This window comes from Eubalaena glacialis, chromosome 11 (genome assembly GCF_028564815.1).
Source record: "Eubalaena glacialis isolate mEubGla1 chromosome 11, mEubGla1.1.hap2.+ XY, whole genome shotgun sequence".
Taxonomy (NCBI): Eukaryota; Metazoa; Chordata; class Mammalia; order Artiodactyla; family Balaenidae; genus Eubalaena; species Eubalaena glacialis.
In genome coordinates, this window is record NC_083726.1 from 111,015,659 (window position 1) to 111,033,268 (window position 17,610).

The 17,610-nt window shown below is 49.4% G+C and overlaps 1 protein-coding gene across 1 annotated transcript; it reads right to left on the minus strand.

Moving 5' to 3' along the window:
• Window positions 1-9,121: 9,121 nt before the first annotated feature.
• On the minus strand, window positions 9,122-15,477 carry LTBR (lymphotoxin beta receptor). The gene is made up of 10 exons (XM_061205787.1): window positions 15,104-15,477; window positions 14,869-14,965; window positions 14,491-14,616; window positions 14,255-14,407; window positions 13,812-13,908; window positions 13,586-13,677; window positions 11,560-11,667; window positions 11,223-11,248; window positions 10,399-10,627; window positions 9,122-10,065 (listed from the first exon to the last, which is right to left on the minus strand). Exons 1-10 carry the CDS (start codon window positions 15,197-15,199, stop codon window positions 9,824-9,826), a joined length of 1,266 nt encoding a protein of 421 aa, XP_061061770.1. The 5' UTR covers window positions 15,200-15,477; the 3' UTR covers window positions 9,122-9,823.
• Window positions 15,478-17,610: the final 2,133 nt, after the last annotated feature.

Genomic DNA, 17,610 nt, shown 5'->3' on the forward strand with positions numbered 1-17,610 from the left:
GTTGTGGCACACGGGCTTAGTTGCTCCATGTCATGTGGGATCTTCCTGGACCAGGGCTTGAACCCGTGTCCCCTACCTTGGCAGGAGTATTCTTATCCACTGCGCCACCAGGGAAGCCCTGGCCTGACTTTCTGACTCCATCTGGAACCACTTTCCTCTCCAGCCACCAGATTTTAGCCTAGATTTACAGGTGCCTAATTCCTCTCATGTCCCAAGGGCCAAGGGCCTTTGCACTAGCTGTTCCCTCTGTCTGCAACATCCTTCCTTGTGCTCTTCAGCTCAGATGTCACCTCCTCAAGAAGGACTTCCATGACCACTCAATCTCAAGTAGCTATAGGGTGACTGTCACTTTACCTATTTCAGTTTGCAATATGATACTTATTGTTCCTTATTTATTTTCATTATCTGCCTCATCTCACGAGAGAAGAACTCTCTTTTTTTTCAGTTCAGAAGGAAAGGTTTATTCTTTGATCGAAGAATGGAGAGGTGTGAGCTCCTGCTCTAGAGGACACACTATCCCCCGGAACTTTGTCATTTTAGCTCTGTATCTTCGATACCTAGAACAGTGCCTAGCACACAGTAGGTGCTCAGTGGGTAAATATTTGAGATTTAATGAATGAATGAATACCTCCATGCCCGAGCTCTTTCTGCCATGACAGTTGCCTTCCCAGCTGTTGGCAACCACAGGCTCCTTGAATCAGGTTTCTCCACAGACCACTTAGAGTCGATCTGTTCAGAACAGTAGCCGCTAGCCACACATAGCTATTTAAATATGAAATTAAACTGAAGTAAAATTTCTGTTCCTCCACACTAATCACATTTCAAGTGTTTGTCAGCCATGTGTGTCCAGAGGCTACCATATTGGACAACGCAGATAATACTTTTTATCATAACAGAAAGTTCTATTGGACAATGCTGATAGACCTCTATGAATAGGACTAACCCCAAAGGGAAGGTTTCGGCCTCAAGCATGATTGCCTTTTGGGGTCTTGTTCCTCTGAAACGGCTTCTGTATAAACCATCCTATTTGACTAATAAGCCATTTTATCGAACAGGTGTTTTGAGGGTCACTTCATGATTTGAGGACCCCAGAGGTATGCTACTTGGAACAAGTAACTCTTTTCATGGTAAGTACATAAAAGTGAACAGATGCCTGGAAGAAGATCTCTTAACATAGAACCATATGACTTTGTGCTAAGAAGTGTGATGGGGGATGAGTTAAGAATGGGTTGGGGAGGGTGAGTGGGCGGCAGTCCTAGATATTAAACTAAATTAACTGTAAAGTATAATTCCTTTAGGATGGATTGTTACATCAGAAATGCCTTCAGGATGGACCTGGAGACTGTCATACAAAGTGAAGTAGGCCAGAAAGAGAAAAACAAATATCGTATATTAATGCATATATGTGGAATCTAGAAAAATAGTACAGATGAACCTATTTGCAAAGCAGAAATAGAGATACAGACGTAGAGAACAAACATATGGACACCAAGAGGGGAAAGGGAGGGGTGGGATGAATTGGGAGATTGGGATTGACATATATACACTAATATGTATAAAACAGATAACTAATGAGAACCCACAGTATAGCACAGGGAACTCTACTCAGTGCTCTGTGGTGACCTAAATGGGAAGGAAATCCAAAAAAGAGGAGATATATGTATACATATAGCTAATTCACTTCGCTGTACAGCAGAAACTAATACAACATTGTAAAGCAACTATACCCCATATATAAATAAATAAATAAATAAATAAATAAATAAATAAATAAATAAATAAAACCAGAAAAAAAAAAAAAGAAATGCCTTCAGCTACGAGACCAATAATGTAGACCAAGCTCACTTATGAAAATATGAAATAAAATATTAGCAAACAGAATCCCAGAACTACATTAAAAGAAGAATACTTCAAGATCAAGTGTGGTTTATTCCAGAAAGTAAAGATAGTTTAGTATTAGGAAACTGATTTATGTAATTTATCAGATTAATAGACTTAAGGGGAAAAGTAGTGTAATTGTCTTTGTAGATGCTCAAAAGACATTTGTTTGCTTCTCATAAAAACTCAATATCCATTGTTAATTTAAAAACTCAGTGAAATGGTAAGAGATGGATATTTCCTTAGCATAATAAAATAAATATATCAGGGCTTCCCTGGTGGCACAGTGGTTGAGAGTCTGTCTGCCAATGCAGGGGACACGGGTTCGAGCCCTGGTCTGGGAAGATCCCACATGCCGCGGAGCGGCTAGGCCCGTGAGCCACAACTACTGAGCCTGCGCGTCTGGAGCCTGTGCTCCGCAACAAGAGAGGCCGCGATAGTGAGAGGCCCGCGCACCGTGATGAAGAGTGGCCCCCGCTTGCCGCAGCTAGAGAAAGCCCTCGCACAGAAACGAAGACCCAGCACAGCCATAAATAAATAAATAAATAAATTAATTAATTAATTAAAAAAATATATATATATATTTCAACTCCTGCTTAATAGGGACATACTGAAAATATTTCCATTAAAATCAGGATCAAGACAGAGATGTCCATTAATGCCATTACTACTCAACATTCTTCTGGAGGTATTAGGCAATGCATTTAGACAAGATTAAAACATATTAGAAGCATAAAATTAGACAGCAGAGGTTAATTTCACATTTTTTATAGTTGATAATCTAAGAGAATCAACTGAAAACCTATTTTAGTTGATAAGAGAATTCAGTAGGTGGCTGGGTGAAAAGACAGAAATAAATTCCATTTCTAAGGCACTTACAAAGATGAAACATCTAGGAATGAATTTAAGAAATACTCAAGATCTATATTTTAAAAACATTAAACACTGAAATACTACTGAGAGACATAAAAGGAATCAACAAATAGAAAAGCATATCATATTCTCGAAAGGAAGACTAGTACCAGAAAGACATGAGGGAGTTTTTTCTTTTCTTTTCTTTTTTTTTCTACTAGATAAACTGATGTTCATGTGGAAAAACAAATAAGAAAATATGGTTGGGACAATTTTGAAAAAGGAGGTTAAAAGGAGCCCCATAGATATTAAGATATAAAGCTAAAATATTTAATTGGAAGACTGTAGTGCTAGCAAATTAAAAAGCCAGATCTAAGAAAGAGAATTGAAAATCCAGAAGTAAATTCAAATTCACACACAAATTTAGTTTATGATAATGGTAGTGTTTTAAATTAGTGAAGAAAAAAATCATTGTTCAGTAGATGATTTGGGGGATAACAAGATAATATTTCATAATTATCCAGTAGAAAAATGGTAAGAGAAATGAACAGTTAGTGGAAAATAAATTACAAATGACTCTTTAACATATGAAAGTTAAAGAGTCACAATGAAATGAAAAACTTTACTCACAATAAAAAATGCAAATAAAAATGACATTGAGATACCATTTTTCACCTTTCAGATTGGCAAAGATTAAAATGTTTGCTAGCACACCAAGGTTGGTATTTGTGTATGAAAATGGCACTTACAAACTGCTGATGTTCAATCTCTAGGGAGGGCAATTTGGCAATATTTATCAAAATAATGTATATGTATCTTTTGACCCCCAATTTTATTTCTAGCAAATTTTTGACAGCAATACTTCCATATGTGCAAAACAACATAGGTTATTGTAGAATTGTTTTTAATAGTAAAGATTGGAAATTAATTAAAAATCATCCAAGGGATCTAGTTAAATGGTGCAGATATTGGGATCCCATACAATGAGATACTATGAAGATATAAAAATTAAGGAGGACGTTTTGATACCGATATGGAATTATGGCCAAGCTATTTTGATAAATGAAAAAGGCAAAAGGAAAAATATGCAAAGAATTTGCTACCATTTGTGGAAAAAAAGGAGGAAGTTATATATGTGTATATATTTGCTTGAATATGCATAAATCAATAACAATAACAATAACATTGGTTGCTTCCAGGGAGGGGACACCTTGCTGGTTGAGGGGCAGTAGTGAAAGAGAAACATTTCACTGTTAACTCTTTGATACTTTTTGAATTTTGAGCCATGTGAATAAATTACCTACCCCAAAAGAGGAAATAAATAAAGTTAAAACTAAAAAAGAAAAGGAAAACTTGACTTATTGTGATTTACACATATGGGGGTTTGCTTTTTCTCTCACAAAAAGAAGCCCAGAAGTAGGTGTTCACTGACTGTTGGTTCAGTTGCTCAACAATGCCTCACAAGCCAGGCTCTTTCTTTTCTTCCAGGACTTCCATCCTCAGAGAATGGGTTTTTTATCTCCATGGCTTTTCTTCATGATAGCAAGATGGCTGCCACAGTGCAGGCATCATGTCCTCACACAAGCATCCCCCAGACAAGAAAGAAGGGACAAGGAAAGCCAAAAACTTTCTCCTGATGATACTTTTTGTCCTGAGAAGGAAGACTTCCCTGTCCATGTCATTGGCCAGAATGGATCCCATGCTTATCCCAAACCAATTCCTAGCAAAGGGTAATGGGTTTACTGGCCCTTGAAATTGGGGAAAGGGCCTCCCCTCCTGATATCAAGGAATCTTTGTCCTAGTACAGAAATAGTGTTCTGTTCCTAGGAAAGGGACAGAAGTCTGTTGGGTGGGTAGTAGACAGAGTCCACTCAGCTGTCAATGTGAACCACTCCATCTTTTGAAAAGAGAAATTCTTAATTACCCCAAGACCACATACCGCCATATCTCCCGTTGCACTGCCCTACACTCGATTTCGTCCATCTCCCTTGTGGACTGCGGCCTTAGCCTCGCACTGGCCTCCTGCACCCATGTTGACATTGGCTGGACTCAGTGTTGGCTTTCTGGACACCCTGCGTTGCAAGCATGACCGTGGCCTGCTCAGTGACCAGGACGTGTGTGGCCCAATGTCCGGCCCTCGGAGGCGCCCACCCGACTCGCCCCCAGCCCGCCCGCCCACCTCTTGGGCCGAGGCCGTGGTCAGGCCTAGCCGGGCACCAACCGAACCGTGTCTGACTTCGACGCCTTCTACCAGGCATGACAGCGACAGAGAACAGATGGGGCCAAGAAGGGCTTCTGCTGGGACAAGACCTGAGATACGCTTTCGTCTTTGTTCTGCTCACAATCTTCATCATCATGGACTTTTTTTCTTAATCGCAGAGCAGAGGGAAGGCGAGCAGCCCCCAGCCAGCATCCCCTACCCCCAAGAAAATGGCCTTGCCTGTCATCTTGAACCCGTTGTCTTCCATTGGCTACCTCTGCTGGGGTCCGAAGGAACTGCTCTCCCCTTCCTGTTCCCCAGCCGGCCAGCTTAGCCATTGACCTGCACATCCTTACCCCTCTGGTCCAGGAAAGGAGGCTTTTCCATGCCTGAGAAAGAGGCCCCCAATGAAGCATCCCCAAAGCCCGAGAGTGAGGGGTTTCCTGGAGGCTCTGGGGTGCCTGCTTCCAGATGTTGTCAATTTCTGGAACACTTGCTCTGGCTTCCTTGTAAAGCCCTGAGCAAGACTCGTCTGCTCCTGCCCCACGTGTGTAGCGTGGGGTCCTCTAACCCTGAAACGTGCAACGTGACCAGTTGTGGCTGCCAAAAGAAAAATTCTGGAGTTGTATGAAACTTGTCTTTCTGTGAGTTCCGCAAGCTGCGGATGAGACCTATTGTAGGGTAAGGATGTGATCTGTGGGAACCTGGCCATTCTTCAGTGGTCAGCCCCAGACCCCAGTCCCCCTTCTGTTGGTGGCGTGTGGGAGTGGGAAAGAAAGCAAGGTCATGAGCATAAGGAATAAGACTTCCGGTACCCATGCTTATCTAGTGTATGACCTTGGAGAAGTTCCTCTGTGGGCATGATGGCAGAGGAACAAGTCATTTGCTCTCTTGAGGTCTGCCACACTTATTATCCATGTTCTAATGGGCTCAGTGATTAAAATATGATGCCAGTAGAGTCAGGTTTATCCTCGGGACAGTGTGCCTGGCACCTGGTCATCCCTTGACCAGCCGGACCCATCACTAACTGTGCAGCCCATCCCTTCCCAGAAATAGAACAACAAACCGGGAGTTTGAGTTGCCTGAATGTGGGCAGACCCTACAAGCCAATTCCCTGAAACATGGTGACTTGAGACTGTGGGAACTGGGGGAGTTTGAGTAGACAGGACTGCTGAAGGACACATGGTGGAAACTCACTTCCTTATTCAGAGCTGGTTGAGGATTTTTTTTTTTTTACCTCTATGCCTAATTGGTGCTAAGCAGTGGGTCATCACTTGGCTAGAGGTGTGATAATCAGCTCTCTTAACCCTGAATCACTGCATGTGGGGCGTGAACTAGCTGTGAGATGGTAGGGACTCTAGTGTGTATGCACTGTTGAGTGTAAAGCTGGGGCGGGATGGGGGGATAGAAAACCTTTGCAGGACATCTACTATAAGGGTGAGGGCCTAAGTCTAGGTTCTAAACAAAGCCAGAGGTGCTTTGCTACTATTAATACCAATTTCTGCACTCAGTCTTTTGTGTGAAATCCTTGTATAATTGGGGATAAACCCATAGCTAGTTCAACTTGGTCTCTTGGGAACCATTCTGTTTTCTCTAGCCTTGGAGGTTGGGGGCAAGCTCTTAGTCATGGCTTTACAGTGACCATATGATTCAGTAGTAAAGATTTAAGCCCACTCTGGTTCAGACATGCTGGGCTCAGCGAGCCTTAGTTTGGGGGGAAGGGCATACGTACTTTAAAAAAGAACATTTAATGCTGTTGTGTTTCATATTTGGAAAACAAGAGGGAAAGTCTGTTCTTTTCAAAACACAAACTACAGGAAGTGAAGCTTAGTAAAATGTACAGAGGCTAGTGATTCTCAACCAAGGAGCTGCGGTATAACAGAGTGTCCCTGGGGCAAGATTCTATCAAAGTTTCCATCAAATGGGGTTGGGGTTCTTTGGGGGTTTATTTGTAAAAGCACTAGTGGTCTGTGATATCTGGACCTTTCTCATGGGCTCTTTGACGCAGACCTCTCAAGTTTGTTTTCTCTCAGTGAAGATCACAGCCAAGAACATTCCTTGGGCCCCAGGACATGGAGGTAGATAGAAAATCCCAGAAGGTTTGGGGTGGGGGATGGGGGCCAGACTCTGTGAAACTTCTAGAACATTCCATGCAATTCCAAACAGGGTAGACAATAAAGTTTATAAACCATCCAAAAAAAAAAGAAAAGACTAGCTGGATTCAGACTTAATTACCCCATTATTAACTACCATTTTATCCGGTAGTTCCATTAGCATCATTTCCTTAATAAAATTTCCCTCCTTTTATTTTGTTGAAAAAAAAAAGTATAAATTTTTTTTTTTTTTTATCTAAACACCTTGGAACAATGATTAAGGAATCACGTTGTCTAGTGCTAGGATATGGCAAGAGCAGGAGGATTTAACTCTCTAAAAATACAGCTCACATTATTTACTTCTCAAAAAAGGAAGTTGGATTTAGTACTTTCAAGGTCAACCTTAAATAACCCATCCATATCCAACCTTGAATAACCCTCCTCACCTTGAAGGGTCCCAGCAACAGAGTCATAACATTAGACCCAGATGGTGGCCTTTTATGGAAGGAGCAGTCAGCTGGCAGCAGCTCCCCTCACAATCCTTCAACCTAAGACCAAGCAGCATGGTAGATAAATTCTGGGGGCCCAAACATTTACAAACAATAAGAGAGCTTGAAAGATTTAAAGTTCTTTTTGGGGAAAAAAGAAAATACAGGCATATTCGGAGATGTTGCAAGTTCCGGCCCAGACCACTACAATAAAACAAATCACACGCATTCTTGAGTTTCCCACTGCATCTAAAAATTATACATATATGTAGTCTACTAAGTGTGCAATAATAGCATTACGTCTAAAAACCAATGCACATGGCTTCATTTAAAAATACTTTATTGCTGAAAAATGCTAACCATCATCAATAATGCAGGGTTGCCACAATTTGTAAAAAAACAAACACACAGAAAACCCCACACAATACAGCGAGGTATGCCTGCAAGACAAGAAGAAATAAAGTAAAAGTCACGAGTGCTCCTTCAGGGTTGAAGGAGGCCGGCCTCTATCTCTTCACCAACAGAATGTGCACTTGGCCTCTAAATTTATGTCAATTTATGTCTAAAGTGTGTATCTTTCCCTTCATCCAACCTTGCCAAATACTTTTGCCCTTTGCCTTGAGCCTGGGGGTTTGAGAGTTGGCTGAGACTTGATGCCGGTGGGACATGCAGGAGGTCTGATGACTTCAGAAAACCAGCCCATTTTACCCGTTCAGAGAAGTTCTCTTTTTACCCAACAGGCCTCTAGAGCCAGCCTAATGGGGGGGCGGGGGTCGCATCACAGCCATGTGCAGCTGAACTGGGCAAGTGACTTACCCTCTCTGGGCCTCAGTTTCCTCATTTGTTAAATGGGAAGAGTCATCGTACCTACCTCCTGGGGGGGTTGTGCAGGTTGCATAAGGTCACGTTGCACAGCATTGAGAACACTGCCTGCCACGTTGTCAGCGATTGCTGGCCAATACTGTCATCACCTGAATTCCATATCCCGGCCTCTCACACAAATACCTTGTGGGATTATATTTTACAGTTTTGACCTGTGCCTTTGACATGGCCCCGGGGGAATAGTGTGCCTCTGTAAATCCCAAGGGACTTCCCTAGCGGTCCAGGGGTTAAGACTCCGCACTTTCCTTTTTTTTTTTTTTATTTTATAAATTTATTTATTTATTTATTTTTGGCTGTGTTGGGTCTTCGTTGCTGCGCTCGGGTTTTCCTTTAGTTGCAGCGAGCGTGGGCTACTCTTCGTTGCGGTGCGCGGGCTTCTCATTGTCATGGCTTCTCTTGTTGCGGAGCATGGGCTCTAGGCGTGCGGGCTTCAGTAGTCGTGGCACGTGGGCTCAGTAGTTGTGGCTCGCAAGCTCTAGAGCTCAGGCTCAGTAGTTGTGGTGCATGGGCTTTGTTGCTCCGCGGCACATGGGATCTTCCCGGGCCAGGGCTCGAACCCATGTCCCTTGCATTGGCAGGCGGATTCTTAACCACTGCACCACCAGAGAAGCCCAAGACTCCACACTTTCAAATGCGCAGGTTCGATTCCTGGTCAGGGAATTAGAATCCCACATGCCGTGTGGCACGGCCAAAAAAAAAAAAAAAAAAAATCCCAAGGAAATCAATGATCTAGGTCTCAGTCTCCTCTTTATTTGCATGTGGTTACAACTCATAAATACACTCACCGTTTTCCTCCCCCTCCAAAACTCTCCCTTATACATAGAACCCCACCCAAGCCCCTGGTTATAAGGATTCCCTTTCCTGTCTAGAAGGGGGGTACTGGGGGGCTGGAGGGTGGGGAGGAAGGGGAGGGTGGTCCTCCTTGTCACTCCATCTTCATGTAGGGTCTCCCTCAGTCCATGTGAAGTGTGGGCCCTCGAAGGGCCTCTGAAGCTTGGGGGTGATGAGCACCACGAATCCGCCAGAGGTCCCGGCCATGCCCTTGAGCGACCACGTGGCTGGTTCCCTTCTGTGCCATGCTTGGGGTACAGATGCCAGGGGGGCAGCAGTTAGCGTCACATGTCCTGTCCGTGCCTGAGGCCGAGCTGGTGCTGCCCCAGGGGGCAGGGGGTCTGCGGTGGAGTCCCGGGCCTGCTCAGGCGGTGGTGAGAGTCCTGCGGGGACACCATTCCCAGCCAGTGCTGGCCCTGCTCTCAGAGACGCGTCTGAGGCCCGGCCCCTCGGGGTCCAGCTCTCGGGGCCCTACCCAGGCCCTTGGTCAGTCCTGTGCGGGGAGGGCGGCCTCGACGAGGAGGCGCTCTCAGGCCTCCCTTCTCCTGGCTTCTCCAGACAACATCAGGCGTGGGTGATGAATTGCGTCCTTGGCCCCGTTAGAGGGTGTGGCACCCCAGTGTCTCTGTCTCAGCCAGGTGCCAAGCTTTGCCATCCTCCTGGTAGGGTGTGGAGAGCCCGGGAGGGCTAGGGGCACCCTCTTCAGGGATGGGGTACGGAGGCTCTGGGGGAGCGGGGGGGTCTCCGGGGCCCCGTGCGCCCCCCAGTACCGGCCCGTTGTAGATGTAGATGTTGCCGGTGACAGTCACAGACCCGCCGGTGACGTGAATGCCATTGGTGCCTGTGGGAAGGAAGACGGAGTGAGAGGGGTGAGGGGCAAGTTTGAGGGGAAGGCCTGTGTGCCCCCAGCATCGGACCCCAGCTTCCCCAGGGCCCCTATCCGCCATCTCCCCTTCCGCTCTGTCCCCCTCCATCGGCGTTCTTGAGCTCTGTGTTCATTCCCCGGTTTCTTGGTTCTCAGTCTCTTCCCTTCTCTGTGGTCTGGACGCTCTGGCTGCTGGAGCCTCCTCTTGCACCCGGTTTAGTCTCCTCATTTCTGCCTGGCTCACACTCTCTCTCCCTGCCCACCCTCCCTCCCCACCCACTCTGCTCCCTGCGCCTGCCCCAGGCTCACCATGGGCCACCTGGCCTTGCTCTGGGAGCTCAGCCTCCAGCTCCCTGGCCTGGCTCAGAGGACTCTGCTGTTGTAGCGCCTCTTCCTCCAAACCTGGGGTCGCCGGGACCCCGGCCGAGGCTGGGGTCAAGTCTCCAGAGGTGGGCAGAAGTGGCTCTACCAGGTCAGGGTACTGTGGGTTGACCCTCGGGGGCTCCCAGCTTCCTTCAGCAGTATTTGATTCCTCTCCCTGCAGGACAGAGGCCGAGAACCAAGCAATGACGTGGGCCTCAGACCCCATCTTTCTTTAATTCCTCCCCCCTCCCCACCCCATGCTTAGGCAGCTCGGGTGCCCTCTTCCGCTCCTCATCAGGCTCCCTGCCTCAGGGCCTTTGCACTTGATGTTTCCTCTTCCTGGAGCTCCTGAAGCACTTTCCCCGATACATCCCGACAGCTGGCTCCCTGTTTTCTTCAGCTCTCTGCTCAAATATCAGCTGATCACAGAGGCCCTCTCTGTCCACTCTAAGATGATATACCCCCATCTGTTGCCAGTGTCACTGTCCCCCTACCATGCTTTATTTAGCAATTATCACTACCTGAGGTACAGCTGTCTGACTTTATTCTGGCTCCACTGGTTTGTAACTCTGGGAGGACAGACAGTTTGCTTTGCTCACTGCTGTTTCCACTGTGCCTTGAACAGTGCCTGGCACACTGTGTGCTCGATAAATTATTAGTTGAATGAATGAATGGTTGTTGAAGCTGCAGCCTCTTTTCCAGCCTGCCCCCCCACCTGGTTCACCTGTCCCCCTGCCCCTCCTTGCTGCCTCCTCAGCCTTCCCCATTACCTCTGGATGCCTCTTGAGCAGGGATCCTGCAATAGAAAATGAAACGGCAGGCCTCAGACCCCCAGGCTTTCCCCCTCCACACACGCCATGATATGGCACTGCCCACCCTGGGCTCCCCAGAAGGATCAGGTTATCATTACCCTTAACTCCAGCCTCAGAATGGGGGGCTGGATGGAGGTGATGTCTATGTGGGGGGCAGGTGTTGGGCGTCTTGAGGGTGTGAAGGCGCAGAAGGGTCATCCCTGGGGGAGCTGAATATTCCCTCCAGCCCCCCTCCGCCATCTAGGTAGGCACAGACCCAGGCCTGCATCCCTGCCTGCACCCTGCTCCTTCCTACCCAGCTTTCTGCAGAGAGAGGGGTGGCTCTTCCAGGTGCAGGCGAGGACAGTGGTGAGGAGCAGAAGGGAGACGAGCGGCAGCAAGACGGCCAGCACCAGCATCGTTCCTGCAGGACAGCAGACAGGACGGGGCGTGAGGACCCGAGCAGGATGCGGGGTGGGCAGCTAAGGAAGAGCTCTCCAGTTCTCAGGCCACCCAGACAGAAAAGGGGGAGCAGCTTTCCCCTTCCAGTCCCACAACAGTTCCTAAAGGAGGAGTTGGAGAAACTTCCGTCGGGTTACAGAGAAGGGGCACTAAGCCTGACTACGGGGGGACCTCCTGACAGCCGGCAGAAACTCTGCCGCGGATGGAGATGTTCAGGGTGGGTGCGGGTGGCCACCGGCACGGGGGCAGCCTTGTGGGTGAGGACAGGCACTTGCAGGGGCTGAAAGTGGGAGTGGGAAGCAATAAGGGAGGGTGGGGAGTCTGTAAGCAGACTCAGGCCACAGGGTAAAGTCACGTTTCTGCGGACTTGACCATCTTACAGAGAGACCCACAGCTGCGGGAGCTGAGGTTGTCCTTCTGCAGCTGTGGAGGTGTTTACAGGGGTGACGGAGCCGGGATCCTGGCTTCTGAACTCTGCCTGTGGCTGCCTGGCACAGGAGGGCTGCCCGGTCTCCACCCGCGGCTCAGGGCAGGTCCCGGGAGGGAGGGAAGCGGAGGCTGGGTTTCTCAGGTGCCCACATGTAGCCATGGCAACTGCTGCCTTCCTATGGGCCTCATGCTGCCATCAACAGCATGGAGTCTACCATGCCCGTCGCCTGTGTCACCTGTGCCTGAGGAAGATCGGGAGCACTTGGACATTTGCACACTGGGAGTTTGCCCTTTGTGATCCATCTAATTCCATGGCCTAAGGGAGTCCAGAATGGGAGGTGTGGGGAAAAATTAGACCCAGAGTCTTGGACACCTGGGTTCCTGCCCAGTTGTGTATTTTTCATATACAAAATGAGATTAGCTTACATACTCTCTAAAATTCCAGCTCTAAAATGCCAATCGTTTTTGATACACAGTTAAAAATTAATACGAGGATGTGGATAATATTTATGATATAGTTGAATGAAAAATTAAGTTACAAACATTCAAATGACTGCACTTTTAGGAAAAAAATTATTTTTTTCTATTGCACAGAAAAATGTATGGGAAGATATATTCAAAAGTGTTGAGTGGATATGCTAGGTGATGGTTCTGTGGGTGATGTTTAGTTTTGTTTATCTGACTTTTCTAATTTTCTGCAGTCTGCATGTATTATGGCATGGGCTTTGGAGTAAGAGAGACTTAGAATAGGTCTTCATAACACCAGTTACCACGTGGATGATCTTGGGCAAGTCACCTAACCTCTCTGGGCCTCGGTTTCCTCATCTAGTCAGTGAGGATAGTAATAAGACTATTTCATAGGATCATTATGAGGGTTAAATGAGTTATTGAAAGTCAAGTGTTCACAGAGTGCCTGACGCACTAGCTCTCAATAAATGGAAGCTATGACTATAAATACTTGGTAATTTTTTAAAGTTAAGGAAATAAACTTTCCCCTGATTAATAACAACTACAGTCATTAGAAACATCCTGCAATCCTCTATTAGGCGAGGAAACCAATGACTCCACAGAAAAGACCAAGAAAGCATCAAGTGTAGAATCTTCTCTCGAATAACGGAGTGTGTAACCTACTACAGAGACTTCCAGTCTAGTAAATGGATTATGTGATGGTGGCATGTCCAAAACAATGACGGTGATGTCAGTTGCAATTACATCTCCGTGTGGGCGTACTATTACATACAACTTATAAGTTATGTGTAGGACATATAACTTAAAAAGTGTGTGTTTGTGTGTAATTAACCTGGCCCAGGGATACTCCAATTTCCCTTTGAGGAGCTTTTCTTCTTGCCTCAATTCTGACTGGAAAGGATTCATCATTTCCCCGTTTTTTTAGATGGCTAGAATTAAGGCATCTTCCCAGATGCCCACTGCCCCTGCCCCTGGCCCCTCACCTGGCGTCTCGGAGGGCTCTGGTGGATTTCTGCAGCTGGTGTCAGACCGGGAGGTGCCTGGCGCTGCCTCTACGAGGCCCTGGTCCTCACACCTGTGGAGGAAAGCGCCCAGCTCAAGTGGGCTCCTGGCGGGAAGTGGGAGGCGGTCCGTGGAGCTGAGCAGTGGACGGGGCTGTCAGCACCTGGGGCTGGGAGGGTGGGAGGAACACGAACCTGGCACCCTCACCTGGTGTGGGGCTGGCAGCGGGCGCTGGGGGAGGACGTGTTCTGGAAGTGCCCTGCCTTACAGGGAACACAGTTGCTGTTAGCCTTCCTGTCTTCATCTGGCAAGAGAAATGCATGGCCAGCCAGGGTGAGTGGGCAAAGGGAGCCCAGTTGTGAGCTTCCTTTACGCCCACTGGATGGCCCCCTCCCTGACCACCCACTGCAATCTGTAGTTTGCAGCATCTTTCCTGATCTCCGAATTGCCCGAGCTTCCTCCCAGGGCTGGGAGGACCCCCGAACCCTGCACCATCCCAGCTTCATTTCTCTGCAGGTCCCTTCTGTGAGCCTTGCTCAGGGAGGGAGAAGAGGCCTGGGGCCTCACCATGGACACAACCCCATGCACCCTGCCCCCTTCAAGATCACCCGCCTCCTCCCCCCGCCCCTTTGCCCCCAGTGACCTCTGACCTTTGAGCTCGGCTTCGGTGCCAGGCGGGCAGTGGGAGAGTGACTCGCAGTGTACACACTCAGAGCCCCAAAAGACGCAGAACAGTCCTGGCTGGCAGCGGCACTGGGTTTTGTGTTTGCTAGTGCAAGGCGTGATCTCCACGAAGCCCAGCACTGGTGGGGAGACGGAGGGCTCAGCAGAGGGGCTGCGCTCCAGGAGATCCCAGCCCCCATCCCCGCCAGAACACCCCACTCACTCTGGTCACAGGGGCGGCACAGCTGGCAGATGGAGAGATGGTTCCAGTGCTCATTGTAGGAATTTTCGGGGCACGTGGCACAAGTGGTGTCCTGGTCGGGGCCGCATTCAGCCGAGACGTGTGTGCCTAGGATGTGAGCGGGGCAGCAGGAGTGTCGGGGGACTCGGGTTCCACCATCCCCTCTGCTGCTTGTTGTGTGACCCTGGGCCTGTCCCGGTGCCTACACGGGAGGGACGGCCGGTGTTTCTCACTCTCTGCTTCTGCCAGCTGGTATTCCTGGGAGCTGGCGTCCCCCTTCCGTCTGAGGCAGCGATGTGGGCTGGAGCCCCCTGTAACCCACCTCCCCGTCCCAGGCTTCCTCTGGCCCCCGCCTCTCACCTGGGGGGCAGCGGGAACAGCAGACGTGATGCTTGGGCTCGTAGTACTCCTTTTCCTGGTCCCGGCAGGTTTGGTTCTCCGTGCAGTATGGGGGCACCTTCAAGGGGAGATGGAGTGGGGGGAGAATTATTCAGGAGTCAGCTGGGAAGGGCAGAGGGGCTACAGAGAGGGCGGCCCGGACCCCTCTTCCCTAGCTAAGCCCACCCCCACCCGCTGGCCTGGGCCCCTCCCTCACCAGCTGGGGCTGGGATGCTGCCAGGAGACCCCAGAGGCCCAATATGAGCGGCCCCCAGGCCAGGCCGCAGGGGGAGGCGGCCCACGGCAGGCGCATGGCGGCCAGTCAGCCAGCCGAGCGGATGGGTGGAGGCCTGGGAGGAAGGTGGGAGGCCTGGACGTCCCGGGCAGTGGTGGCAGCAGCCTCCCCAGCCCAGAGGCTGGGACAGGACTCGGCTGACTTGCCCCCGGGGGCCGGAGCGGCCGGGCCTGGCCTGGCCTCCAGGGCTCCAGCCGGGCTCAGGAAGTGGGAGTGGAGCCGCCGGCCCGGGGCGGGGACAGGGAGCGCTGGGAGCCAAGGCAGCTCTGTCTGTCGCAATCGGGAAGAGGAACAGGCTTGGCTGCCCGAGGCAGGGCGGGAGGGGGTGGCGGGGAAAGCACGTGAGGGCAGCGGGGCCGGAACCGGGCCTCCTCCCTTCTTTGGAGGCCTGACTGGAGAGGAGGATGCAGGCACAGGCCAGGCCCAGCCGCTGGGAAAGGGGTAGCAGAGCCAGTGGACACTCCTCGGCTGGGCCCCCCGGAAACCCAGCTGGGAACAGATGGAGTTCCAGACGCAGCTGTGTCCAGCCAGCAGGACACCAGATCCGGAAAATGGATGGGCCTGGACCGTCACACGTGGAGGGTGCAGAGACCCACGGAGAGCCTCGGCCAGCCAGACCAGCATCTGGGAACCAGAAGTCCTGCTTGGCAGACTGTCTGGACTCCTGGCTTCCCACCCTGTTGTGTGACTTTTTAAGATAAACTGCAAAGGAGTCACAAGCCAGCCAGCACCCCCTTCCCTGAGTCAACCCAGCCCACACCCACCTCAGTGGACACAGGTCACCTACGAGATTCTCCAGAGGATGCAGCAGCCCCTGCTCCCCTGTCTGCAGAGAAGGCGGTGGTGCATAGACCAAGTTCCCATGAGCAGGGCAGCCGGGCTGGGGCTGGGTGGCCACCACCCTCAGTCCCAGCCTCTCACCCAGGAGCCTTTGAATCCCTTTGAGCTGGAGGGAGCTGAGAGCCCACCAGACCGGGCCCCTCACCTTAAGGATGAGGACACGGAGGCCAGGGTGCCATGTAGAGGAGACCAGGATTCCAGGGGGACTCGGTCTTGTCCTTGTCCCTTTTCTTCCCACCATTTCCCTGCAACCCATTAACAGCATCCCCGCCCTCCCCCACCCATGCCAGGGTGTCTGGTCTCCAAGTTCCTGTGCTCCTGGCTAACTCCCACTTGTCCTTGAGGGTCACCTGGGCTCTGGGAAGCACCTCCACCCTGGGCTGCCCAGCAACCCCCCAGATCACTCCCTGTGACCCGCTGCTTATCATCCGCTGGCCGCTGGGCCTTGAGCTCGGCAACGGCCTGCCCCGGATCTGTAACTCTGGGCTCCCGGAGCTTCACACAGGGTCTGGCATGAACCGCGTGTCCAGTACATATTTATGGACTAAACCGATGATGCCTCGCCCACATCACACAGCCAGTCCGTGGCAGAGCCAGCCTAGAGGCCGGGGCTCGAGATGTCTGTGTCCCAGCTCATTCCAGCAACCAGGCTCCCTCCTCGTGACTCAGGGGTGCCTCCCTCAGCATGACTGGCCGTCTGGAGAGAGATCACCTGGGCACCATCCCTGCCCACTCCTTGGAGCGCTCTGTTCACACATCCTAACCCTGGTTGGTCTGACTGGCTGGACAGGCTCCTGGGGGAAGAGTGGGAAGTCCAGGTCAGGGGCGTGCCCCTGGTGGGGGGCGGGTCACAAAAGGGCAAATCAGCCTGCCTGAGCTGTAGACATCTCTCTCCTCTCCTGGTGCAGGCCTAGGACCCGCACTCTGCCAGTGAACATCCGAGGCTGCCTGGGAAGGGAGGAAGTGTCAGAATGGCACGCAGTGCTCAGGTCAAGGAAATGGGGTCTGGGACTGGACACACCACTGAGCTCTTAAATGCAGAAAGGTCTGTGTGTGCACCTTAGATCCCTTTTTCTATTTTTTAACAAAATTTTTAAAATTGAAATTTAGTTGATTTACAATGTTGTATAGATTTCAGGTGTACAGCAAGGTTATTCAGTTATATATATAACTGAACATATATTCAGTTATATGAAGTATGAAACATACATATTTTCAGATTCTATTCCATTCTAGTTTATTATAAGATATTGAATACTATTCCCTGTGTTAGACAGTAAATCCTTGTTGCCTATCTATTTTATATATAGTAGTGTGTATCTGTTAATCTCATACTCCTAATTTATCCTTCCCCCATCTCTTTCCCCTTTGGTAACCATAAGTTTGTTTTCTACGTCTGTGAGTCTGTTTCTGTTTCGTATATAGATTCATTTGTATTATTTTTTAGATTTCCACATACAAGTGATATCATATAATATTTGTCTTCCTCTGACTTACTTCACTTAGTATGACATTCTCTTGGTCCATCCATGTTGCTGCAAATGGCAATATTTCATTCTTTTTAATGGCTGAGTAATATTCTATTATAT